Source organism: Phyllostomus hastatus, unplaced genomic scaffold, assembly GCF_019186645.2.
Source record: "Phyllostomus hastatus isolate PE091 unplaced genomic scaffold, TTU_PhHast_1.1 phas_contig_210, whole genome shotgun sequence".
Lineage (NCBI taxonomy): Eukaryota > Metazoa > Chordata > Mammalia > Chiroptera > Phyllostomidae > Phyllostomus > Phyllostomus hastatus.
Genome location: NW_025333737.1, coordinates 36288645 through 36314834, shown reverse-complemented (window position 1 = coordinate 36314834; position 26190 = coordinate 36288645). Strand labels below are relative to the sequence as shown.

Genomic DNA, 26190 nt, shown 5'->3' with positions numbered 1-26190 from the left:
CAGTGGACTCGGCAGCCTCTGATGCGCCCTCTCCAGAGGGGCCATGTGGGCGAGAATCTTTGCAAACGGAGCCCTGGGAGTTGGGGCTCCTGGTGACCGGGCACCAGGGGGCGGCCAGGAAGAGTCGGGGAAGGAACCCACGTGGTGGGGCGGGGATGGGGCCCAGAGTCCGGGTGGAATCTGGATTCTGAGCAGTGTCCACTGTGGCCAGGGACAAGGATAGCCGTCCCCCCAACCCCGCCGCCAGCCCCACCGCCCAGGGGGGCCCTGACTGCCTGGACTGAGCCCCACCCCTCCCGGTGGCAGGTCCTTTGGGGACTTGACTTTCTTCCTGGGATGGACTCTGAGAAAGTTACTCATCAGGGAGACGGGTGGAGAGGCTGCAACAGAATGGGGGTGGGACCCTGCTGGGAGTGGGGGCCCCGCAGGGTGGGACTGAGACACAGTGCCTCCCAATTCCTCGGCTGCACACACCGGTGTCTGCACAGCTCCCCGTTCCCGCACGCCCCATCTCCCTCCCCCAGCACCCCCAAACCGCAGGGATGGGGAGGATGGCTGGGGCGTTTCATTTATGCTGGGTTTCTTCCTGGAGTTTTCCACATGGTCTGTGAGCTGTGCATGCTCCTCTTGTCGTTAGAAGGTCGTGTTTAGAATGGGGAGGGGGACATCCCCAGTGAGGACCCGAAAGGAGGCCCCCCCGTCGGCCAGCTTCCCTCTGGCTTCCGCCCAGGGGGAGCCGGCACACCCCGGGCCTTCACGCAAGGCAGGGACACACGCAGGGCAGGGGCTGGACAAGCCCGCGACTGCGTGGGCGCTCTGGCTCGTTGGAACTCTGCAGCCACGCAGGGGAGGCGGCCTTGGGAAGCCCCGCCCCCCGCAGGTGCAGAGAAAGCTCTTGGGGGCTGGCTCTGGAACGCCAGTGTCCTCGGAGCCCGGTTCTCTGACAACACGCGAAATTGGCTGAAACTATCGCCAAACGCTGACCAGGCCCGAGGCTTCCGTCCAATGGCTTTAAGTGCCCACGGCTGCCCCGACAGAAGCAGCCCCCTGAGCGAATCTGTCAACGGCTCTGGCACCTGGGGTGTCGGTCTGATGCTCCCTTTTCCGTCCCCCTCCCACGTGAGTGCCTCTCCGTCCCCGAAGAAGACGGAGTGAGGCCCAGCACCTCCCCCGCCCCCCCAGCACCGCGGCGTGGACCAGGAGGCCCGCGAAGAACTCCACCCCGAGCCTTCCAAGTCTGCATTTGGAACATTTATTTCAGGAAATACATTTTCAACACTTTGTTATTTATACAAAAAGAGACGGATTTCTCGGGAGGCACATAGCAAAAGGCCACTGCGGAACACACCCCGTGGAACTAACCATTTTTCTGGCTACAGAGAAGGGAAGCAGAGGCATCCCGGGGCCGGACGCCGGAGCCCCGGCGGCATGGGGGCTGGAAGGGGCGTGCCCTCTGGGGGTGGGTGGGGGGGGAGCTGCCCCATGCTGCTCCGGCCCCGTGCTGGGGGCAGGCACGCCCTGCAAAGTCACGGTTTTGGCAAAAACTTGGCAAGTCGGCAAGTAAACTGTTTGCTAAGGGATCCTTCCTCTGCGAGGTGGAAGCCCCCGGGGCCTGCTGCGCACGTGTGGACGGCCCCCACGGGTCCCCTCGTGGAGCCGCAGGGTCAGGGAGCACAAGAGGCCAGCGGTGGGCTGTGCAACCTGACCCCTGACCTCTCCCTCTTTGGGGGTCTTGACCATGGGCCCTGGGGTGCAGGGACCCAGGTGCTCTCAGGATGACAGGAAGTCAGGGTTGCCCAGCTTCCTGTCTCCCCGGCTGGGTGTGCAGGTGGGGTGGCCGCCTGGGCCTGAATTTAACCAGACCATCTTGGACCCAACGGGTGTCCGGACGGACGGACGGACAGGTGGACACACACAAGCACACGCCCAGTCACACGGGGCAGGCACCGAGCCACTCCGACCACTGAACACCCGGCCGCGGCCCCCCCAGCCCCCCCACCTTCTTTCCGGGACCGCCTCCCTCCCTCCCTCCACCCCCTCACCAGACTCACTTGCTCAGAGCTTCCCAAGACTCAGGGGGTGGGGGGGTGCATCCCTTTTCTCCCTCAATCAAATCCCAGCTAGGGGCACAGCCGGGAGACGAAGACACAGCTCCTCTCCAGCCGGCCCCCGTTTCCCCACCCACCGAGGGGCCGGCTGGGCGTCTGCAGGCTCGAGGGGGCGTCTGCGATAAAGGCACTTTCCGCTCCGGGCGAGCTCACAGGCCGGCGGGCGGGCGGGCGGCGGCCGGCGGGCCTCACCGCGCCTAAGCAATTGGCAACCTGCGTCTCGAGGGATTAGCTCTTCTCTCCTTGGTGGGGGCCAAGGGGTCCGAGGAGGGCTCTCTGGGTTATGTGGTCTGAGCTACGGCCCATGCTGTGCAGGGAGGTGGCGCCGGAAAAGGGTTCCAGGGCCCCACCCCCCTGCTGGCTCCATGCCCCCAGGGCACAACCCCGCGGGCTGCAGGGGCTGAGACAGCGTGGGGGTGCGGCGGGTACCGAGAGCAGGAGGCTGCTCCTCCAGACCCCGGAGCCGGGCCTGGGTCCGGGCCGGGCACGGACTCGGCCGGCCCTTGCCCGCCTCTCCTGGCCGTGGTCCAGCCTCTCCCAGACCTAGGCACGGCCAGGAACGATCACACTCGGGGGGGACTCGTTATCTTGTCCATGGCGGCGTGGTGTGGGGCGGAGGACGACGACGAATGGAGAAAAGGAGAGGAGAGAAAATGGGGCCAGTGGGCGGGCTGGGGGGCGGGAGAGGCCGGGGAGGGGGGCGGGGCCCTGGGGGGGCGGGGCCCTGGGGCGGGGCGGGTCTACATCTCCTGCGCTTCCGGCTCCTTGTCGTCCACGCCGTTGGACATGTTGCTCTCGTGCAGGCGCTTCACGCGGTACGCCTCGAAGTGGATGCTGCTGGTGATGTCCTTGATGTTCTGCATGTGCGTCCTGGGGCGCGGGGGGCGGGGCGCGAGGTGTCAGCCTGGCCCGGGGCTGTGGCAGCCGCCCTCCCCACCCCCAACCCCCCTGAGCAGCGATGGAGGCCCAAGCGCAACCGGGCTGGCCTTGGGGGAGGGGCAGTCTCTACGGCAACCCCAAACCCTCTCAGGACGACCCTGTTCTAACGTGTCCCCCCTTCTCTGTGTCAAGCCTGTGGCCAGGACGGGGGGGCTGGGTGCAGACGCGGAGGTGGGCAGGGCTGGGGTGTCCCTCCTCCAGCTGGGACGTGCCGGGCTGGAGGCCAGGGGTGCGGGGGCAGGGGCGGGGCGGAGGCGACCACAGCCTCGGGGGAGCGCGGTCCAACTCTGCTAGTCCCGGCTGGGACTCCTCCCCTGCCGATCCGCAGGGCAGAGGGGGCAGATGTGGGAAGAGGGTCGGAAGAGCCCGGGGCCGGTGTCCTTCCGCAGCCAGGCTCTCCAACACCGGTCCCCAACCCGGAGTCCCCCCCCCCCAGAGATGCCTCACCCCCAACATCCATCCGCCCACCGGCTGAGAAGTGGGAGCCCCGCCCTCTGCACTGCACGCCCCCCCCACCCTCTCTAATGGGTTGAGGACAGTCTACTGCTCCTTGTCTGGGCTCAAGGAGACCACGGGGAAGACACGGCCAGGTCAAAGGGTGGGGTGGGAGCTGGGGAGACCCCCCCCACCCAGTGCCCGACTCCTGGGGCCCCGGGTCTGCGGGCTCACCCTGACCACAGCTCAGCCCTTCCCACCCAGGGGGCTCCGGTTTTCACTTGCTCTATTCTCAAGAAGGTGTCTCAGAAACCGGGCTCCCCGCCCCGGGGGAGGGCGGGCAGACAGCCGGACTGTGGTCCCCAGCCCCCAACCCCCGCACAGTCCCGCTCTCACCTGATGAGGAGGTCCCGCAGGTAAGCAAACTCACAGTGTGTGGTGTTCTCAACTGAGGGGAGGAGACAGGGGGGCTTTAGTGTGGCTGCGGGCCCCTCCCCCGGCCCCTCCCCCCGGCAGCTCTGGTCTAAAGACAAGTCCCGGCAGGTGGGCAGGGACGGCCACTGCCCGGCGCGTGAGCACAGGGCACCTCGCAGGCGCTGGGGAGGCTGTGCTGAGAATACTGACTCAGCTCCCGCTCTCCAGAAAGTTCTGGAAAACCGGGGAGATGGCACGGTAACCAGCTCAAGGCTCAGCGAGAGAGAGCAAGAGAGAGAGAGAGAGAGAGAACACACTACAGCGAGGGACAGATGCTTCCTGGCCTCTCTGACCCTCGGTTTCCTCATCTGGGAAATGGGGGTAGTAACCGCCGCCCACTTCTCAGGGGCGGGAGAGGGCGGGCTGAGCTGCCCGTGAGTTTCGCCACGCTCACCTTGCTCTCGAAAACACGGCAGGCGCTTTCCGAGGACGGGAAGACGCCTCAGGATGGCGGGGGACAAGGACAGGGCGTGGGGGAGGGGTGGGCACACGAGGGCGAGGCAGGAGCCCCCGACACACGGCCGACCGGGGGCTGGCACGCAGCGGGCCCTTCTGGGCTGGGGCGGAGACATAGCAACTGCCACCTGGCCACCATCCTTACAGCGCCACGGGGCTGCTGCTGCTGCTTTCAACGGCACCAAACGGAGCCGGCGGCACCAGGACAATGCACAGACAGTGCACAGGGCACGGATCGGGTGGGACAGGGACACCACTGGGGTGCAAGACACGGAACACCAGCCTCGCTCAACTTCCCAGCAAATCCTGTTTCCATTGCTGGCTGTGGGCTGGCCACCAGGGGGCGGCAGAGGCCAGTCCATCTCCGTGCTGCCCTCCCAGGTCCCTCCCGACTGACCCTCTCTAACCCCGAGGCCTCCCTCCAAAACACGGCTTCGTAAAAAAGGTTCTGAGCAGCAGGACTCTGGGAAGAGAGGAGATGACAGAGGAGGGGCCAAGACAGGCTGGGCTGAGACTGCCTCAGTGGGCAGGGAGGCAAGCGGCCTTCGGGGACACCCCGGGGGTCAAGGCCCCCCCGGACAAGGGGAGAAGTAAAGAAAGGCGATTCAGGGCAGACTTGGAAACACCCACTGCCAGCCCGACGTGGGCGCCTCCCCACCCTCCCCTAGGCTGGAGCCCGCACGGGTGGGCCCACGGATTCCAGAGCCCGGGTGGGCTTCTTCCTGGCCCTGCCGGAGGGGACAGACACAGCCCCAAATGCTTCAAGGATTTAACGTAGAGCAAGCCGGCTGGCGGGGGGCCTGCTGGACGCCCAGCAGTTCTTGTCATCACTAGCTGCTTAGACCTCTCTGCCCCCCAAGCTCCAGTGGTCGTCGGACAGTCTCTCACTTCCCTGACATCTGGGCTCGCTGCGCCCACTTCACGGATGCAGAAGACTGAGGCCCCGGGGAATGGAGACGCCGGCCCGACTCCAAAGAGCTGGGTGGGGGCTGCAGCAGGGACCTGGTGCGCTCGCTTCCTCCTCTACCAGGGCCTCTCAGCTGAGGAACGGGGAGCCAAGGGGTCCGTTCTAACCTGCCCCCCACCTTTCCGGTCTACACAGGGAGGAGCAGAGGGGGGGACACAGGAAATGCCTGGGTTCACCCCACCTAGGGAGTAACCACCTGAGGAGGGCAGCACTGTGTCCCCCCAAATCACGCCCCATGGCCAACCCTCAGCACTGGGAACGGGGAGGCATCTGGGAGAAGAACCGTGGGCCCTGAGCCGACACCTGAAGCCTTCGGGAGAGGGGGAGACAGACGCACGGAAGGCTGAGCAGGGAGCTGGGATGGGGCCGCGAGCCGAGGCCGTCAGGAGAGAGGCCCGCACGCCAGATTCTCCCTCCAGCCTCCAGAAGGCTCTGGCCCTGCCCACGCCTTGATTTAGGACACCTGGCCTCCAAAACCACGAGAGAACAAATTTCTGTTGTCGGCCGCCCTGTCTGTGCTCATTTGTCACAACAGGCCCAGGACACCACGCCCGCCGCGGAGGTCCTGGGGATTTGTGCGTGTGTGTTGGGGGGAGGGGAGAGAGCGCCATCTGGTGGTTGCCAGGGCCGGGCGGAGTTGCAGCCCAGCCCTTTCCTAGCCCAGAGGCTCCCAGTGTGTCCAGGGCCACACAGCTGCTGGACCCAGCAATCAGCAGTGCCCGAGTTGCCCTTCCTCCCTGGACACTTCCCCGCCCTGGAGGACCCGGGTGGGCCCCTCCTGGCGGCTGGGAGGGGGGCAAAGGAAGGGACGAGGTTCTGAGGGTGCCCCCCCACCCCAGGCCCTGATGGGCAGCCCCAGAGCTGGGGGTGGGGGGCGGTGGGCAGAGGTGGCTTTAGCGTGCGGCCCCGGGCGCAGGCTGGGCAGTGAGTTACCTTCGATGGTGCCCCATTTGGTCTTCCGGCCGAGAATCCGCTTCCCGTTCACCTGGTACTCGTGGTCGCTGCCCACCACGGCGAACGGGATCATCTCCTGCGGGGGGAGGGAGGGAGGGCGGGCAGTGGGCACGGGTCACGTGTGGGCCCCGGGAGCAGCAGTGACCCGAGAGGGCCACTGTGGACACTGGGGCTCCCACCCCTGCCAGCCCCCCCCCCCCCCGGCCTTTCCTCAGACCCCCGGTGGGGCAGGAAGACCCCCCCCACGCCCTCCGGCAGGACCGGCGTCCGGGGCGATTCACTCACTCGGAACTTCTCGTTCACCAGCCGGTCCTCCGCGTCCTCGTCGAACTCCTTCTGGGGGTACACGTCGATGCCGTTGGACAGCAGGTCAGCGGTGATCTGGGGACGCAGAGGGGAGACGTGTGGGCACCGTCCAGCGGCAAGCTGGACCTGCGCGACGGTGCCTGCCCTTCCTGTGACCTCCAGCGCCAGCGGCCCCAGGCTCGGGGTCAAGGGCGGGCTCTGGAGAGCCGGTGACCTTGATGTTCTCCAGCTCTTGTGCCTTGACTGCAGACCTGCAGCTGCCCAGGGACCTGGGTCGCTGTCCCCAGTGTCTCCCAGCCTCCCTCTCCAGCTCATCACCCTCAAGTGGCCGAGCCCCCACCCCCACTAAGCTCTACCAGGCACCCCTGTCACTGCGGCCTCAAGTGCCTGCCCGGGTCCTGCCTGCAGCCCAGCGCACACCTGCTGGCGTTGAACTGTCACCTCCCTTTGCAGGGACAGGTGCCCCACCCAGATGTCCAGTCGACACATCCCCACAGACATGCCCCCTGCAAGGGGGCTCCCCAAAACATGCTGGGAAAACCCCAGGCACCTGGGGCAGAGGCCCTGCCGGGGCCCAGCGCCGCGGTTTTCGAGCTCCCAGGTGGCCCTGACGTGCCCCTCCCGCTCAGCCAGCCCTCCCCACACAGCCGGCACTGCAACTGCAGCAGAGGAGGAAGAGGCGGCCACCTGTCCCCTGCACGGAGACTGTCCCCTCCTCGGTGGAGGCCCCCCCACCTCCGACTTCCTCTCCCACTTAACGGAGACCTGGCACGCTGTGCCCGGGGCCCCTTGCGGGCGGGCCTGGCTCCCGCCGAGGGGTGGGGGGCCGGTGGCCAGGTGGCGGCGGAGCCCTACCCGCTGTTTGAAGTAGACCCTCTCCTCCAGGGTCAGCGTGTCGGCCTTGGCGATGACCGGGACGATGTTGACCACCTTGCTGAGGCGCTTCATGAACTCGATGTCCAGGGGCCTGAGGCTGGAAGGGGACGAGGACGAGAGAGTGGTGGGCGGAACAGGGACAGGAACAGGGACAGGAAGGGGGAGCGCAGCAGGCAGGATGTCACCCGCCTCGGGCCCAGAGGGAGCCTGGGGAGCACCCAGGGGCCCGGTCCTGGGCTCTCCACGCCCAGGGTGGACGGCAGGGCGACACGGGGTCGCACACAAGGGCACCGCCCCCAGCACACGGCCCCGCGGGGCACATACGAGTGTCCGGTGGCCGGGATGAAGTACAGGCAGCAGTGCACACGCGTGTCCGGGATCCGCTTCTTCCTGTTGATGTTGACCTCCTCCTGCAGGTACTTCTCGTACTGGTCGTTGATGAACTTCATGATGGGCTGCCAGCTGCGGGCGGGGGCCGGTCAGCTCCCGCCTGGCTCAGGGCCACCCCCGCCCCCGCCCCCACCCGGGCCACCCAGTCCCAGAGCCCGGCGTACATGCCAGGGCTTGTGACTGTGAGCAGGGACAAACCTCCTCTTTGACCTTGACCTCAGGGGTGGGTGGGGAGGGGCCAGATTCTCAGGGCTCAGCAGCGCCTGTTTGTGTTTCTCCGCCCGAGGAGCGGCCCCCACAAACCTGGGGGTCCCCAAGCCCTCACCAGTTCTCGTTGTTGATGTGGTCCCCAAAGCCCGGCGTGTCGATGACCGTCAGCTTCATGCGGACGCCCTTCTCCTCGATATCTGCGGGGGTCACAGCACCCACCGAGCTAAGGGGCAGGCCCAGGGCCTGACTCGCCCGTGGGCTGGGCCCCCGGCTGCCCAGCCAGCCCCGCCCCAACGAGGCCCACTCGGGGTGCCCCAGAGTGACCAGCGATGATGCCCTAGTTTACACCAGGGGCACGAGAGCCGCCAGCACAGAAGTCCAGCGGGAGCTGGTGGCATTGACGCCCATGATTTCCGGTGGACAACTGGGCTGTCTCTGTGAGTGAGAGCTCAGGGGTCCCGGAGGGCTGGCCCCTCGCCGGGGACCCACAGCTAACACGCCCAGCAGGGTGGCCGCCGAGAGTGCCCGGCCCAGGGCCCCGGCCGGCACTCACCGTGCGTGATGGACTTGATCTCGATGGTCTTAGGGATGCGCTCCTCTGCAGCCGGCTGCTGCACCGACTTCCGGCTGATCTTGGATTTGAAGAGGGTGTTGATCAAGGTGGACTTCCCCAGGCCGCTCTGCCCTGGGGAGAGAAGGGGCTGTCGGCGGGGGTCGGCGGGGCTCTGGCCAGGGGTTCACGGGCCCTGCAACTCAGTGACGCCGGGGCTCCCCCTCTTGGCGGGCGCCCGGGATCAGGGAGAGCTGGATAGCGGTCCGGCGCCCATAGCGCATGGCCGGACCCCAGGCCTTCTGACCACAGGGGCCCGCCAACCCCGGGCACGCAGGTCCCAGCTCCATCCTGAGCCCCACGTGGGGCTCACAGGAAAAGCTCTGCCCAGAGTCCCCTCGGCACGGAGCACACAGGCCCACGAGCACACACACACACACATGCGTGTGCACATGGCTGCAGCCTGGAAGCCCCGCCCGGCTGCCTTCCCTGCCCTGAGCTGCACCAGCACGTCTCTGACACAACATTGCACCGATGGTCCAACTCTGAGGGGCGTTCGAGGGAAAGCGTGTGCCCCCTGCGGACAGGCGGCCGGTGTCAGCACCCCCTGGCCACTGCTGAGCAGCCCGGGACTGGCTGCCCCTCCGTCCACTCCCTCCCCCTGCCTGCGTGTTTGTGTTCCGGCCAGAGGCTCAGACCAGGTGCCATCTCACGTGTCCTAGCCACAGCCCCCGACGTCTGGGAGGTGTCAGTGGGACATCTCAAAGTCCACCCCAGGGTCACTGGCATTTTCATCTCCATCGCCACCACCACCCAAGCACCCACAACCATCCCACTCTCCGGGGGCCGCCAGGAAGCCTCCAGCCAGGCCTGCTGGGCAGGGGTCAGCCCTGCACGGGGCTGGAAGGCCAGGGTTCATACGGGAACCAGGGGGCTGCTTCAGCAGAAGCTGAAAGGGGGCAGCCACTGGTTGACCCAGCGCCTGCCCAGCCAGCACCGCCCTTCCTGAGCAATCCCCGGGACTCTGGAGGGCGGGGCAGCGGCCCCTCTGAGGAGCTGGGACCCTCAGGCAGGCACGTGGGCACACCCACGATGCCACCCGCCCCACAGGCTGGGTCTGCCCCACCCCCCGCCCCGGGGTCACAGAAGCGGAGACGGGGCCCGGGGCGCGGAACTCACCGACCACCATGATGTTGAACTCGAACCCCTGCTTCATGGCCTTCCGGCGCATCTGCTCCAGGATGGAGTCGATCCCCACGTAGCCGAAGTCCGCGGGGGCCTTCTCGTTCCGCGGGGCGGGGGCCTGCTTGAGCCCGGCATCTCGGGGGGTGTCGGCCATGTCGCCAGCGCAGCCGGGAGCCGCCTCAGTGGCTGGGGAAGGACGGGCAGAGGCGTCAGGCCACCCGCAGGCGCCCGCCGGAACCTGCACCCTCAGGTGGCCCCGACCACCGGCCCCATTTCTCAGCTGGGAAAACCGAGGCCCGCCTGCCCAGGGGGTCCCCGAGGAACACCGGAGCCCGAAGAGCACCACCGCAGACCCTCAGAGCTGTCTCCGGGGCAGGGCTGACCCCGGACCCCCATCTCCCCACCACCCGGGGTTCGCCCTGGAGAACCACTCCCGGGAGGACAGGGCCCGGGGCACACAGTGGGCCTCTGCGTCTCCCTCACCCGCCTCACAGACACCCCGCCGCCTGCTGCCGCCTGCAGGGCCTCGGGGGCCCCGCAGGGGACACAGCCTGGGCCGGGACGCAGGCCAGGACGGCCTCGTGGAAACGGAGAGGAGGCCCCGGCGCCTGTCCCCATGCCCTGCCGCTCCCTCCTGGGTGAGGTGCGTTCCACCCCACGTGCCCCCGCCCCAGCCCTGGGGCGGCAGGAGAGCCCAGTGGGCCCCCGGGTGCAGAGCCACCCCACTCCCCAGCTCGGCCGCTCCAGGGGAAGCAGCGCCCAGGCATGGCCCCGCCCCACTGGGTCCAGGTGGCCACTTCCTCCGCCGGCCCCACCGTGAGGCCAGGATGAGGTTCTGCTTTCGGGTCGGCGGACGAGCAGACAGGTAGGGCTGGGTGAGAAATCTCAGGCTCCCGCGGTCTGCAGGCCACGCCTCCCTCCTTTCTGCAGCCCCGCCCCCGAGACAGCCCCTGCCCCGCCCACATGCCCTGGTCAGAGTCCCCAGACGACGCCCCTGGGGACCTGAGGTGTGTCCTCCCCGCCTGTCCCACTCCCAGGGCGGCTCCCCAGTCTCCCCAGCTGCACCCTGAGCTCGGGGTGACCTCGCAGCGTGTCCTGACACCCGCAGGAGGGGCTGGCGGGTTCCCTGGGCATCGCCCCTGACCGTGCCCTCCAGACCGCCCGCTCCTGCCGGGCCCCGGGAAGCCCAGGACACGGGGCGCCAGGCCAGGAGGTCAGTGCCGAGTCTCCAGGAAACTGCATTTCCACTTCCTGGGGAAACCACCAACTCTACCCAACCACAGGCCCCCGGTGGGTGCAGCGACCCCCTGTGGCCGCCAAATCCCCACTGCCCGGCGCCCAGGCCTCGAGCAGGGCTGCAGGCGGGGAAGGTGCCAGGACGGCCGGCCGCCCGGTCCCAGAAACCGGGGTCCCACAGGGGACCCTACCTCGGAGAACCGAGGGACCGACAAAACAGCAACGCAGGTAAGAGAGCCAGGAGCCCCCAGGCCCACGCTGCCCGCCCCCAGGCCAGGGAAGGCGAGGGACAGCAGGGGGACCACGTGACCGCCCAGGACCCAGGAGGGGGACGAGGACCGCCACTCGCCGGAGGGGCCGACTCCCTCCCCCGAAACCCTCGCCCGGCCCTGCTGCTCCCAACGAGAACAAAGACAAGAGCAGCATCTGGCCCCACATGGGGCCACGGGGCAGCTTCCTGGACACGGACGCGGCCGCCTCGTGGGGCGAGGCTCCGCCCTGCCCTGCCCACGTGACTGAAAATTGCTTCCATCTGTCTGCGGGGCTGGGAGACATTCCCCAGCCCGCCCCCACACGCCCCTCCCCAGCAGGCCTCGGGGCAGGGAGACCCTGAACCGTCCCCCTCGCTCCCCTGCACGTCCGGGGAGCAGCCGCCCGGCCGGCCGCAGGCACAACTGTCCACGGCAGACACCCGAACCAAAGCCAACACCCGGCCCGCCGGGGCCCTGCTTGGGAAGGGACAATGACGGCCCAGCAAAGCCCCCTCCCTCCGCCCAGGCGGGTCCGCTCGGCCTCCCCCCGGGAGCCCCTGGCGGGCTCCGTCCATCCTGCACACCCCTCCACAGCCCGCGGGCCCACAGACGCCAGCCCGGCCACGGAACGCCACAGGATGAGCACATGCTGCAGCCAGATGGGGGGGGTGGCCGCAGGACACGGAGCGTGGACGGTGCCCTCTAAGCGGGTGCGCTGCGTGGGGCGGGGGTCGCAGCCCCTCGGGCTGCCGTGTCAGGGAGGATGCAGCCCGGCCAGTGGGGCTGGAAAGAACCCCACAGTTCTGTGAGTGCCGTGCGCTCGGGGGGCAGCCACGGCCAGGACGCCGCCCTCGGGCCCGAGCGTCCTGTGCCCGGGGCTGCCCCGAAGTGCCCCGTGAGAGCAGCTCTGACCTCCCCCGGCCGGGGTGGTCCTGCAGGGGGGGCAGGCCATCCCGGAAGTCGCTCTCTGCAGGTGCCCCTTTGAGCCCCGGCCCGTTCACTAAGCCCACAGGCCGGGGGCAGCTGGCCCGGCCCCCGCCTTCACCACGGGCACCTGCTGGGGGGCCTTTTCTCAGGATTTGGGGCAGGGGACGGGGTGCTAGAGCAGGGAGAGAAGGGCAGGGGCAGAGACCCCCGCCCCGCCCCCAGCCAGAGACCCTGTTCTTCTGGTGCCCGCACAGGGGCTGGAGCTCACGGCCCGGGCCAGCGCCCCCCATCTGAGAACATCTGCTCCAAGGGACACACGCCAGCGGTGACCGGACCGGACCACCGTCTGCGGCTCACTGGGGCTGGGGCTGCGGGACGCCTCCCGGGGGGTTCACGCTGCATCCCAGCGCCGAGGCCGCCGCAGAGAGGGCTCAGCACAGCAGGCTGGCGAGGCCTGACCGGACACCAGCACCCGGGGACCCCCCTTCTCTGCCCGGCCTGCCCCTGCCCGTCGGCGCCCCGTCCCCACAAACCTCAGCCCCACACCAGTTCACACCTGTGCCCCTGTCTGCACTGGCCTTGGCCAGTCACCACCCGCAGCGGCCGAGTGGACAGCAAGGCCCACCGGCCGGCGGACACTGGCTGCCAGGCCATCCAACGGGCTCCCCGGGGCGCCAGGGTCACCCAGCAGATCCAGGGCCCACGTAGTGGCCAGACGTCAGGGCTCCCGGAGCGCACGGCCACCAGGGACGCCCCCAGACCACACCACCCCACCCTGGGGTCCCGGCTGCCGGACGGTCTACCTTCACTGCACAGCAGGGCGCACAGCAGGGCGAGGGGCCCGGGCAGCTCTCCGTCCGCCAGCACCCCGGAGGCCCCCTCGGGGACCACAGGGAAGGCTGCACTGCAGGCCACAGGGATCCCATAGGCTCCGCCCCCGTGTCTGAGCCCCTGGCCTGGGCACGCGGGCCCAGGGACAGCTGACGGTCCCTATCGCCTGCAAAGGGGCCTCTCCAAGGCGGGCAAGTGATGCCGGGGGACAGCGATGAGAGTGGCCCCTTCCCTCCCTCCCGCCCTGCTGGGTGAGTGTGGGCACGTCCAGCAGACCCCGGCCTGCAGCCAGGTCAGCCTGCCCCTCCCCACCCCGCTCCCTTGCTGGAGCCTGCACCCCGCTTTCAAGCAGCCTCCACAGCGACAACCGAGTACTGCTGTGCGCCCCCCGCCCCACGTGAGATTCAGGAAGCCAGACGCCGCGTCCACCACGCCTGCTCCAGCACCCCATGTTCCCAGCGCCGCCCGGCCCGGGGAACCCGCAACGAAACGCTTGCTGGGCGAAGACGTGAGCGAGCGAGTGAAGACACGCCAACCCCAACCGGCAACGTGTACCGGACCCGCAGAGTGCCGGGCACCCCCTCCCCGCCCAGGCACCGGTCCGGGGAGGATGTGGGCCCAGGCGGGTCCCGCGGCACCGCGGAAAGGCCGAAGGAGTGGGGCCTCCCCACTGCCAAGGCCAGAAGGTGCCGGAAGCCGGGGCGGGGCCCCCCTAGGTGCTGCTGGGAGCTGGGCCCAGCCAGCTGGAAGGGCACTGGGTCTGGAGCCCCGGGCCCACCACGGGGCGTCAGTATCTTCATCTGCACGGCCACTGAGAAAAGACCAAGCCCGGCCGGAGCTACCAGGCCCAGCATGGGCCCCGGACCCCAGGGGGCTCTCAGGGTCGGCTGCGGCTCTCCCAGGACACACAGGTGCTGACGTGGATGGGCGGAGCCTGGCCCACCTGCTGCTCCAGCCAAAGCTCCCGGATGGACCCACGTGGAACAGACAGACCCCCAAAACACCCGTCTCCTCCTGCAACCCCTCCTCCGGGAGGCTGCCCGGCTGAGCTGACGACACCCACGGGGGCCTCGAAGAGGACTGACTCCCCGCTCCTGGTCCACGTGGCTGGGTGGCGGGAGAAGCTACTGCGGACCAGCTCTGGAAATGCAGGGGGGTGGGGGGGGCAGAGAAGGCAGGCATCGGGGCTGGACCCCAGACCCCCACAGAAGCAGCAGGCAGACCTAGCAGAGGGGGGACCGGTCCTGGAAGAAGATGTTAAAGCAGTGGCTGTACACAGTGATGGTGGAAAAAGATCCTGGGGTCCTAGCGGACCAAGGACCGAAACCTCACTGATTCACTCAACAAACGGTTCTGGAGCGCCGGATCCCACAGAGGAGGCGCTGCAGGCCTGCGGTGGGTCTGGATGGGAACGGCGGCGGCAGCGCACAGGTACGTGACGTTCGTTTACGCAGGTATTTCTTACCCCAAACTTCCAGCCAGAGAGCTGTCCCTGCCACGTGAGAAACCTGGTCTGGCAGGGCAGTCGGGATTTTTGTGTGCGTGTCGCAAACCTTTTTTTAGACGCTGTCGAAGGGTAAGGACTCCCTCCCCCCAAAACACACACTGAACAGAGACACCCCAGATACATGCGGACAGTTTGGTGGGGGGATTCATCAAAGGGCCCCTGGGTCGATGGGTCTCAACTGTAAAAAATAACCGGGCCTGATAGGAACTCAGAATAGACCGGCGTCACCTCCTCGCTGCACCGTGACGGACGCACACGGAGACGCACGGGGCTCAGTGGGCAGGAGGGAGAGGGAACCTTTAAGATGATCAAAGGCGGACAACTTCATCGGAGGAGCCAAGGGGGGGGGGAAGAGCGGAGGCTGTGAACAGCGGCCCCCCGCCCCCAGCACGGGCCGCAGGGGACAGCGGGGCTTTGAACGCCGGACCTTTCCCCTCGCGTCCCCGTGAACCCGTCCCGGCCACCACAAACTCCCCATAAATGTCACCGGGGAACTTCCTGTTCCTTCTAAAGACGCAAACCCTGAACGTAAACGGCCAACTTGCGCCGAGTGTGCCGGCGGGACCGAGGACTGGATTTTAAAGGCACGCAGGGCCCGTCTAACTCGATAAGTGGTTCCAAATCGAATTACATTTCACACGTTGTCCGGGGCATGGAACATCGCTCTCCCCCGAGGCCGGCCGGGAACGGGGGGGGGGGGGGGCCCAGAAACCCGAGCCCCGGCCCTCTGGCCCGAAGCTGCTCAGACACCCGGTGCCAAACCGCCCGGCCCCCGCAGGGAAGCCCCACAACGAAATCGCCGTTTTACAGCCTCCGTGCGCGAGGAAGCGTGCACGCGCCAGGAAATCCCACGACCCCGTGCCCTTGGCGGGACCTGGGAGGGGGACCCGGCAGGCACTGGCGGACCAGCGCCCGCCCCCTTGATTCGCGCAGGGCCCCCGGCCGCCCCCCCCCCCCCGCCTTTCTCTCACTAAAACCCTTGAAAGCACAAGCCTCTCCCCCATTGTCTGGACAGGAATCTCAAGAAGGCCTTCGTCTCTGCCAATGCGGTTCCAACGGGCCCCATCGGGAAAGTCAGATTTGGACGCCGGCCAACGCTCCCCCCGCCCCCCCCCTTTTGGAAGAGGCCCCCTCTTCTGCTCCTCCCATTCCCTGGGTTGCAGCCGAGACCTCGCCACCGGCTCAGCGCCTGTCGAGACATCGGTCTCCAGGCAGAGCAGGCTCCAACCTGAAAGCGTCCTCGCCCACTTTCGAAAAAAAGCCTCCGGAGGAGGATCTGCACGGGAGCGGGCCAGGGACCCGCCTGTGCCGGGGCTGGCTTTTCGTTCTGTCTTGCACGGCCCACTCCCCTCCTTGCAGATCGGGGCGGGGGGGGGGGTGCGCCCAGAGGCTTCTCCCACCCCAGGGAACCTTCCGGCACCACGGGCCCCTCACCCAAAGCGGACCCAGAACCCAGGCCCGCAGAGCACGCGAGGCTGGCTGGCCGGCCGGCCGGCCAACCACAGAGATTCCGTTAGTTCTTGGCAAATGTGTGCGGAGTTAGAAAGAGAAAGAAGAGATCCTCCCCCCGAGGACGGGTGGACACTGGCCATTTGTCACAGCGTGGAATTTCCTCTTATCGGGGATGTCCCCCTAAAGGAGGGGGGAGGGGGGGTAGGGCCGCTGGGCCCCCGCCCCCTCGCCCAGCAGCACGGCTGTCAGCAGATGCACACCAGAGCTCGGGGTGCACATGAGGGAGGCCGGGGCACGGGGGGCTCTGCCTCCCCCGACTGATGAATCTTCTGAATGACAAAAAGAGGCTGGGGTCTCTGGGGTGCAACGGGGCACCCCCCTTCCGGGGCTGAGGAGGAAGGAGCTTTAGCCCAAAGACAGGAAGCAAGTGCCTTCTCTCTCGTGCAGACCAGCTTGGTCCCACGCTGCCTAAGGCTGCCCCGCACCCGGGGCACTTCAGAGGGGCAGAGTGGGGGCGGGGGGGTGCCAGGAGCCTGCCGAGGACACCTCCTATCACAGGGGCTCCAGAGGGATGTAGGTGGAGGGGGTCAGTGCCACCCTATTGAACCCTGTGACCCCCATTCGCAGCCCCAGCTCTGGGCTGGCGGGAGTTGGGGCAGCTGGGGTCACTTCCTGTCCCCACTGCCGCCGGGTCCTTCCTGCTCAGGAGGGCAGGGGGTCTGGGGCCCCAGGGCCTGGCCTGGGAGCCTGCACGGCCCCTGACGCAGGGTGGACTTCGCAGGCAGCACCTGGACTGCGCCTGCGGCCCCCTTGGGTCCTGCACCCTGAAAGAACCCGTGCTCACCCCCCACCCCGGGCCACCCCCAACCCCTCCTCTCCCCCAGGAGACAGGCAGCCGGAGAAAGGCCCCGTGCAGCCTAGGATGAGGCCAGAGGCCCCTGCCAGTCCCAGACGCACGACACCGGGCACTCTCTGGAGCAGGGGTCCCAGGAACAAACGTGCGCCCTGCTACCTCAGGCTCCCCCCCCCCGCCCCCAGGGGAAAAGCCGTGTGTGTGTTGCACAGCTGCCTGACCCCCCTCAGGACAGACACCCCCATCGCCCCTGAACACTGCCTAGCGGGTGCTGGCTGCGGGCGGGTGTCGGGGCAGACACCCCGAGCCCCGTGCTGGGTGGGACTCCTGCACTGGGTGTGCGGTCTCAATGCCCTCTGGTCTTGGGGGCCCTCCCACCCCCAAACCTGTGACCCAGTTCTGGCAGCTAGAAACCCGCGCCCAGCCTGGCCCCCGCCCTTTCTATCACCGCAAACCCGGCCGCCCACCCCGAAGCTCTGTCCACTCCAACCCAGCACAGCTGCAGGCGGCCACCCCGCCCCCCGCCTCTGCGGCCACACGACCCAGGCCGCCACCAGGACGGACTCTACAAAACGTGAGTTAATCCCACCACTCCCCAGAGCGGCTCCCTCCACCCCTGGGAAAACACAGAATCCCGTTCCCTTCCACTCGCTGTGTGGCCCTGGGCAAGGAACTCCGCCTCTCTGTGCCTCAGTTTCTGACGTGTAAAATGAGGAGATGACCAGACTGCCTCCTCAGAGAGCTGAGGACCAAACCAGGCATCGGCAGAGGGCAAAGCCCAGTGCCCCGCCCGGCCACGCCGCGTGTGGGTCAGCCGGACACCGGCCCCGCCCTCGCTCCAGTTCAGCACCTGCACGGACCGACCGACCCCCAGGCTCCGCCCAGAGGTTCCCGTCTCCCCAGGATGCTAATCCGCCCCGGCCCCTCCACTCTGTCCCGAGAGCCCTGAGCTCAACTGGTAACTGCATTCTCGGTCTTCCGGTCCAAGGCCGCCTCCCCCACCCTCGGGGTCTCCCCTCGGGGTCTCCCCTCCACCGCTCGAGAGCCCTCCCACATGGAAACACCCGGCGAGGAGCTGCCGCCTGAATGAATGGACGAATGAATGGTGAACTCGCTGCCCTCTCCCCCGCCCCCCCCAGAGCATCATGGGAGGCCGGCCACGGCCTCCCAGTTAACCCAGGTGACACCGCGCCCCCTCGGGGCTCCCACAGTGCTGGTCGCATCCTTTCCCACGCGCCTCCCCTCCGGCTCCATGCGGGGCAGCCTGTGAACGAGATGCGAACCGTTTCCGGCCTCGGGCGTCCTTCTGGGGCGGCGGAGCGGGGAGGAGGCCGGGTGGATGCGCTTCCTGGGACAGCTCCTGGCCACTCAGGAAATTCTGCTCCGGAAATGGCCAGAGGGAGGGTGGGGGCACCCTCGGGGGAGGGGAGGTGGGCGGAGACTGGGCTGCCAGAGACAGGGCCCTAACACTACCCCCAAGCCCACCCACCCACCGGAGCTGGGGCCCTGGGCCCTGGGGTTCTCCCAGGGGCGCGGCGGAAGTGAGGCCGGTGCAGGCAGGGCCCGCAGGCAGGGGCTCCCATCGGACTGACTGGGCCCACCCCCTCCATGTGGACAGACCAGGGGGTCCCTGGAAGAGTCGCCCGAGAGTGGGCATCTGGGAGTCTGGGTTTCACTCTCTCAAGGACGGCTCTTCCCGGCGTCTGGCAATTTGCTGTCCAGCAAAGTAGGTGCCTGTCCAGTTCAACATGACCTATATCACCGGCCCACACGTACAGGGATTCAGGTAAACCGATCACGAGAATTCATTAACTGAGATACAACCGGAGCCCCCTAAACATACAAGACCCCGTCCTGGCCCCCAGCGGCTCAGCTAAGCCATAAAGACACAAGGGACCGGGCTGGGCCATCAGAGGAACCGGCAGGCGGAGCACCCTGCAAAGCGCTCAGATTTGTTTTATCTCCGAGTCTCCCTTTCCTGCCCTTGGCTAGGTAGCTCAGCTGGCGAGAGACCACTGTCCCAACAGCCAAGGCTGCAAGTTCGATCCCTGGTCAGGCCACAGAGGAGAAAGCAATGAACCAGCAATCACAGGAACAACGCAACAATGTTTCTCTCTCCTTCCCCCCCGCCCCCACTGTCTCCCTTCCTTCCTCTCGGTATCTAAAATCAATACTGAAAACGAGAGCCTACATTTCCTGCAGTCGTCATTAGCTGCAACGTTTGAAACCAGACCAAGAGGACTAGGGCTACGGCAACAATGTGTTCTCACACACGCTGCTGCGCCACAAAGTTTCCCCTGGGAGTCGTGCCAGCACCCCCCCCCCCCGGGGTCTCCCACACTTGCTGGGACCCGGCACGCCCGCCCCTGCCCACGGACAGAACCCGACCCGCCCGGCACCCTGGGCACCCTGGGGGCGGCCTACTGTGGACCCGACAACGCCCGGTGTCTTCCAGTGGCTCTGGGAAGTCAGCAGAGAACCTGGAGGGGGGCGGGGGAGCCTGTCCCTTCCCAGGTCGCTCCAGCCAGCAGCTCCGGGAAAGAGACACATTCATATGGTAATTTCTGCCTGTGAACCTCGAGGCCCCTCGGCCGGCAGCCCTGCTTGGAGGAGGAGCAGGAGGGGCAGGGGCAGGAGGAGGCGGCGGAAGGAGGAAGCCTGGCCTTCCCAGGACCTCGCTCCCGCGCTGAGGAGCAGACACTGGGGACCCGGACGGAGGGGCTTCCTCACACACCTGCGTGGTGGTTCAGCGTGACAATGGGCAGGCACCGATTTACAGCGTGACTCCGGTGCACGTGACGCACAGAACGGTCTAGAGGCAGCAGAGCTCAGCCCTGGAAGACCAGGGGCTGCCCCTCCCTCCCGGGGTCCCAGAAGCAGCCCTCCCCCACGTCCACCCTCCCGGAGGGGACGCCACACGGGCTCCACCCCGCCGAGGCTGGCCGGGAAGGGGTGCGTGTCCTCTCGGGAGAGAAGCCGCTGCCCACACCCCAGTCCTCTCCCCCCGCCCCCGACTTTCCTGCTGGGGGGGGGTGCACCCAGCCCCACTTCTTCTCTCGAACCGGGAGGCCCTGCTGCTCCCCCGGCGCCCGCAGAAAGGGCAGACAAACCTCCGCTTCCCCTTTCTGCCACGGCCTGGGCCCCGTGCGGGCGAGGGAAACTGCAAGTCAGGGCCGGGGCCAGGGCGCAGCTGCAGGGCCCGGGTCGACATTGCACCCAGACCCCACCCCACCCCACCCCCCCCCCCACCCCTGGAGCTGCCTGGTCAGATTCCAGCGAGCTGGGCCCGGGCTCACAGTGGACAACAAGGACCCCCGGCAAACTGCGAGAGCACAGATTTGAGACCTGTGATGGGGGGAAATTTCCAGGGGCTCCCGGCCGTTGGGGTTCAGGCTCAAGGGGCCAATGTGGACTCGCCCTGGGCCGGTGGGCGGGACTGACCCCCGTGACTGGCACTCCCCCGGAGGACGGGAGACACACTCACCCCGCAGGCCCCGCTGCACCGTTCACAGCCCAGCCCCCACCGGCTGGCGGCCAATGGAGGAGTACGATTCAGCCAGGAAAAAGGACAGAGCGCGAGGGTCACCCAAGGAAGACCCTTGGGAGCGGCTACGTGAGAGAAGCCGGACACCAAAGGCCGCCTGCCCGCCCGCCCTAGGGCCCCGCCCATTCCACGGTGCATCTGCGACGGGGGAAGGAAGCCGGAGACAGGGCGCAGCGGGGCGCTGCCGGGGCGGGGAGCAGGGCTGGGGAGCGACCGCACTGGGTGCGGGGTGCTCTGCGGGGTGAAGAGAACGTTCTGGAATTAGCGGTGACGGCCACATCACTTCGTAAATAGACCAGAAGCCAGCGACCTGCACGCTTTCAAACACTAGATTCTACGGGCTGTGAATTATGTCAATAAAGCCATGATTAACAACCAGGACAGAAAGGCCGGTGACCTGTGAACATTCCCCAGAGGGCGGGAGAGGAGAGAGCGTCCTTCTCGTGCACCCTGGCGCCCAGCCCCACGGTCAGCTGGGGGGAGCCCTCGCCCATCCCACACCCCAACACGCAGGCCCTCAGGGGACCAGCCTGCCGCCCCTGACTCACGAAGGTCCCCAACGGCCCTATGAACTGGCAGCTGACAGGAGTTTCTGCCGCTTAGCTGAATGGAGAAACTGAGGCACACACGGGGTGGGGGAGGGTGGGGTTAGTGGTTCACCATGGACACGGCCCCGGAATTCGTTCTGGGAGGCTTGACACGAGGCCCCTGCAGACGGGTCAGGGTCCCCCCCCGCACCGAGGTCTCTCGGCATCGCGGAGGGAGACCAGGAAGCGTGGCCGGGCGGACACCCGGGGGCCTGAGCACAGCAGGGTGGCTGCTGCCGCACGGGGTGGTCCCAGGAACCTCAGGGAGATGGTCCTGGGCCTCGCGGGGCCGCAGTGAGCCCTGGAGGAGGCCGGGGAGGGAGGCGGCCAGGGTGGGGACAGATGAGAGAGGTCGGCGGAGGGACCTTGTGTCGGAACTTCAGGCCGGGGGCACAGGAGCCGAGGGGTGCGGCGTCGGGGTGGCACCCATGGGGCAGTGAGTGCCCCAGGGTGGGGGGCGGGCAGCCAGCCCCAGGGCCCGTGCTCCGCCCCCTACCATGCCCCCAGAGGGTCCCCCTGTGGCCAAAGCCTCCCTTCCAGCCCGACCTCCACCCCTGAGCTCAGGGCTGCTGCCTCTGCCCCTGACCCGTCCGTTTCTCCTCCTCCTCCTCCATCTCCTCCATCTCCTCCGGTGCCTGCTGCTCAACACCCCTGCGCCCTGAGGCTGAGGCCCAACCACAGGTGAGCTGCCCTTCTTCGGAGACCCCCGCCCCTGCGGCAGCCAAACTGGGAGGGACCAGCACCGTCCCCACAACGTCCGGACTCCCCCCCCACCCCAGTCACCCCCACCCCGAGCCAGGACACCGGCCCCGCCCAGGATGCCGTGCCGCCCGGGAACCGAGGAGCGGCCCCACCTCTGCCTCTGAGGGCTCTCAGCCAGCCAGGCGCTGAGAGGGGGCCGGGGTGAGGGTCTCACGCCTCACCTGCGCGGGGGACGCACGGCAGGGGGCTCCCGCGCTGGCCGCGGCCTCCTTGTAATGAGCGCACCGCTGCGTCTACGTCCCCTGGCAGGGCAGGACGCTGCAGGGAGCACTTCCTCGCCTCCGCGGGGACTTCTCCCCTTTGCCTCAGTTTCCACGTCTGGCCAGTGGAGCGAGAGCGGCCCAGAGGGGGTAAAAGGAAACCCTGGGGTCCACGGGTGGGGGCCACAGCTCCGGAGAGAGCCACAAACACAGGCCCACCCGTCAGCGCCGCACAGGCAGCGTGGGTGACCCCGCGGAGCCTTCTGTCCCCCCCTCGTAAACAGTCCCATGTGGGGGGCGGGGCCGGGGAAGCCCCCCGACCCGATCCATCGCTCACCTCTCTGCCTCGGTGCCCACCCCCGTCGTGCGAGGAGGGGCAGCCCCACCCGCCAGCGGTCGGTTCGGTGAGATCCCCCGAGATGAGGACCCGGAGGCCCGGGCGCCAGGCCTGGAGTCAACGGTGGCCGAGACGGCGCCGGGATGGGGCTCCCGGCCCGGCACACCGGCCCCACGGTGGGTAGTGGCCGCACGGCGGCGGGCAGCGGGCGGCGCAGGTGCGTGAGGCCTGGGGGCAGACGGCCCCAGGAAGGATGACGCCGCCTCACCGAGTCGCCCGCCCCTCTGGGTGGGCGCCACCCCTCCCCCAGCCTCTGGGCGATGTGCGGGCCCCGGCCGCCGCCGCCCGCCCCGTGTCCCGGCTACAATGGGGCCGCTGTCCGACCTGCCATTAGTCTTCGAGGTCCGGGACTGTCACCCGGCAATGGGCAGCTTCTCCTCCGGGCTGGGCAGACAAGGGACAAAAGACACAGCTCCCGTGGTCCCTGCTAGGGTGTGGGGGCGGGGCTGGGGTCAATAAGCCCCACCCCACCCAGGAGGACGGGTTCAAGCCCCCGGACAAATGTGGCTCCTGGGCCCCTTTTGTCGTGGACGGCTCCGAGGGGACCAGGGACCCCGAGGGCAGCACGAGGGGCCGAGGCCCTGGAGCCGGCCCTGCGGGAACCACAGGGGTCTGCCAGGCGGCACCATGTGCTCACTCAGACGCTAACCGGGCGAGCGCCCAGGATGTCCGGGGCACCCGGACACTGACCAGTGAAACGCAACCCCTGCGGTCAGCCTCCTGAAGGACGCACATGCCCCCCGCCCCGGCGGGTGGTCCAGTGTCAGGGGCCTGGGGACAGGCTCCGGGGACCGGGCCTGGGTGGGGAGAGGGGAGTGCCTGCCGGGGGGGGGCCTGCTGGGCACACTGGGGACTCCAGCAGGGACGCTCTTCTGACACGCACACCTGGACGCCGCGTCACTGCCCACACTATGCTGGGCGTCCCGGCAGGCCAGGGGGCAGGCCCTAGGGGGGCATGGCCCCCGGAGAGGTGCTGCGTGGCAGGCAAGTGCAATGAGACAGAGCCGGGGTGCCCCGGAGGCCAGCGAACCCCCTTTCTGACAGCCGTGTGGGGTCACCACCCAGTAGCTGGGGTTCCGAGGGCAGCCCCCCGGGGCGCACGGGGGCTGAGGTATCACAGAGGGTGGTGTCCGGACCCCAGCGTCAGGCCAGGGACGAGACAGGGACGATAAATTTGGGGGCCCTCCTGCCCCGATCCAGCCAGTGGATCCCGATTAAAGTCGTGTTCGGGCAGAAACAGCGAGGAGGACGGGTCGGAGCCGACGGGCGACCTTCACGTCTCAGGGCCTCCGTGCGGGGCTGCCCCGGCCTCCCCCGGACCAGGGCCCAGCGGCCGCTCGGGCCCCGGAGGGCTGAGCCCTCTCCTCCCCGCCCCCCAGAGCCTGGCCCAAGTCTGGTTCCCAGAGGGAAGAAAGAGATGAACCCCACCCCCACCCCCACCCCCGGGGGAGGAGCCCAGGTGGGGAGAAGTCCCTCCCACTCCGTGCCAGCCCCACACAAGGCCCGTTAGGCCCGCCCCCGGAGGCAGGCAGGACAGAGGGGGCTGCCAGCTGGGGCGAGACCCCCCCCCACACACACCGGTTGACCTCAGGCCTGCAGCTCCGCTTCCCGCTGCCCAGCTGCCCCTCGGAGAACAGGCTCAGGCTCGGCCTCGTGGCGGCGGCGTTCCTGGGAAGGCATCCGCGGCTGCGCCGGCCCCCGACAACAGGCCCCTACCTGTCCCAGGAACCAGGCTGGCGCTCGGCGAGCCAATCAGAGCTCCGCGCTGGGAGGCAGAGCCTGGGAGTGGCATCCCACCCAGCCACGGGCTACGGGTTTTGCTGGAAGCACCTTCCCACGTCCTCCGCCGCGTAGGGAGCTGGGGCGCCTGGGCCCTGGGCCACGTCCGACCCTGCATCCCCACGGACCCAGCTGGCAGCACCGGCCTCGGCCAGAGCTGGGGGATGGGAGGGGAGGGACGGGCGGGAGCCACGGGGCGTGGAAGGTGACGGCCACACTGCCGACGACCCCGGCCAGGACGCGGAGCGGGCGGCGAGCATGTGTCCCCTCCCTCACGCACTGAGATAAAGTCACTCTTCCCCGACACGGGGCCGACGCGAGGTGGGGGCCCAGGACCCCCGGGGGGCATGAAGAAGCCGGCCCAAGATCTGAAGGTGGGGGCAGGGAGGGGGGGCATCAGAAAACGGAAGCTCGCCGTGGCGACCGGCTTCCTTAAAAAAAGCCCCGAGACCTTTGACAGGGCAGGAAGCTGGGCCGCTGCGGGCGGGTGGGGGGCTCTCCTAGGGGCGGGGTCTTCCCATTCTGCCGCGTGCCTCCCGGCCCCTGTGTGCAGCCCCGTCTGACAGCGCGGCACAGGCTGCCTGCCTGACAACAGGAAGTGGGGAGGGCACGTGGCCTGGGGGAGCCGGGAGGGGACGGGGGGGGGGGAGTTGGCAGCCCAGACACTGGGGTGCCCAGGGGGCCCGGGGCATCTGTGGAGAGAGCCTGGTGAACCCCAACGTCCACCGGGCTGTGTCTCGGGGACCGACCTCACAGGCCACCACAGGCCACGAGCAGCGGTGGCCCCGGCCGCCTTGTGGCTGCGCCCTCCATCGGAACAGGGTTCTGTCGCCTCCACCTCTGAACGCTCCGCGCGCGGCCCCGGCGCACAGTAGGTCCGCCCCGCGTGACAGCTGAACCGACCGGCCGTCCTCCCAGGATGTCGGCCCCCACGGCGCCAGCCCCAAGGAGCAGAAGCTGCCAGAGGCACAGACGCAAACCAGCACACGCAACGGTGTGGCCGCGACACGGAAACAGCGAGGCGACAGGGACACCCAAGGGCGGTGACCACGCAGGTCCCCGGGGCCGGGCCGAAAAGAGGTCAGCCGCAGGTGGCCGCCTTCCCCAGCCACGTCCTCCCCCAGGAGAGACCCCAGGGGAGAGAAGCGAGAACCCCACCCTTGCAAGGAGGCCTCCCGTGGACGCCACCCCCCCAAAATGGTCAAACAAAGGAGTCCTTCCCATGGCCTCCGGGGTGCCCCCTGCACTGCCACAGACAAACGGCACTTACATAAACACCCAGGGGGGCAGAGGGACGACGAGTGACAGGGAAGACCACCCGCCCCACGCCAGGGAGCTGAGGGGCCGCAGCCCCGTCCGCCGCCTCCCACCAGATTCTCCCCCACACAGCGTCCAAACCGAATTCCAACCGGGGTGCCGTCCCCACAGCCAGACACCCCCGCTGCCGGCCAGGCGGCACATATTTCTCCAAGGAAAGGAATTTCCAATTCCCCTCTGGGGAGCAGGGGGGCTTCCCCAAACCTCCGACAATGCCAGCAGACTTCAATCCCCGGGGGACACTGGGGACGAGCTTTCAGAGCAGATGCATTGCCTCCGGGCACCTGGGCGTGGGTGCACGCCGGGGTGACAGGCAGGGCCGGCCGCGGCAGGGATTCGGGGGCTGCTCCCAGCCTCTCGGCGTGGCGGGCGCGTGCCCTTGAAGGCACGTCCCCCAGAGCTGCCCTCTCCCCGCCTCCCCTCCTTGACAGGGGGTGGGACCCCCTCCCCCCTGGTCCCCCAGGTTCTCCGGCAAAGGGCATGCACTGTGGACCTCGGCCGGCCCACCTGCCCGCTCCCAGCCAACACGGCACACCCCAGCCTCCCAGGCCCCCAGACAAGCCCCGGCAGAACTGTCCCGGCATCTGAGCCCGGCGCGGCCAGCGTCTGCTGACACTGATCCGCCGCTGGCCCTGGAGGCCGCCTGCCCCTCACGGAGGACGATCCCAGGAGGCGGAGGTGGCCAGCCCCGGGCTCC

At 68.3% G+C, this 26190-nt stretch overlaps 1 protein-coding gene across 9 annotated transcripts in view; it reads right to left on the bottom strand.

Moving 5' to 3' along the window:
• Positions 1–1238: 1238 nt before the first annotated feature.
• SEPTIN9 (septin 9) overlaps positions 1239–26190 on the bottom strand; it is a 129500-nt gene continuing 104548 nt past the window's right edge. For all 9 annotated transcript variants that reach the window (XM_045835766.1, XM_045835763.1, XM_045835764.1 and 6 more), the window contains 9 exons: positions 9845–10036; positions 8669–8800; positions 8231–8312; positions 7840–7977; positions 7495–7612; positions 6619–6714; positions 6313–6409; positions 3879–3930; positions 1239–2978 (listed from right to left, as the gene is read on the bottom strand). In XM_045835766.1, coding sequence (XP_045691722.1) covers positions 2849–2978; positions 3879–3930; positions 6313–6409; positions 6619–6714; positions 7495–7612; positions 7840–7977; positions 8231–8312; positions 8669–8800; positions 9845–10036 — 1037 coding nt within the window. In that variant the 3' untranslated portion in view covers positions 1239–2848. The remainder of the gene's footprint in view (positions 2979–3878; positions 3931–6312; positions 6410–6618; positions 6715–7494; positions 7613–7839; positions 7978–8230; positions 8313–8668; positions 8801–9844; positions 10037–26190) is intronic.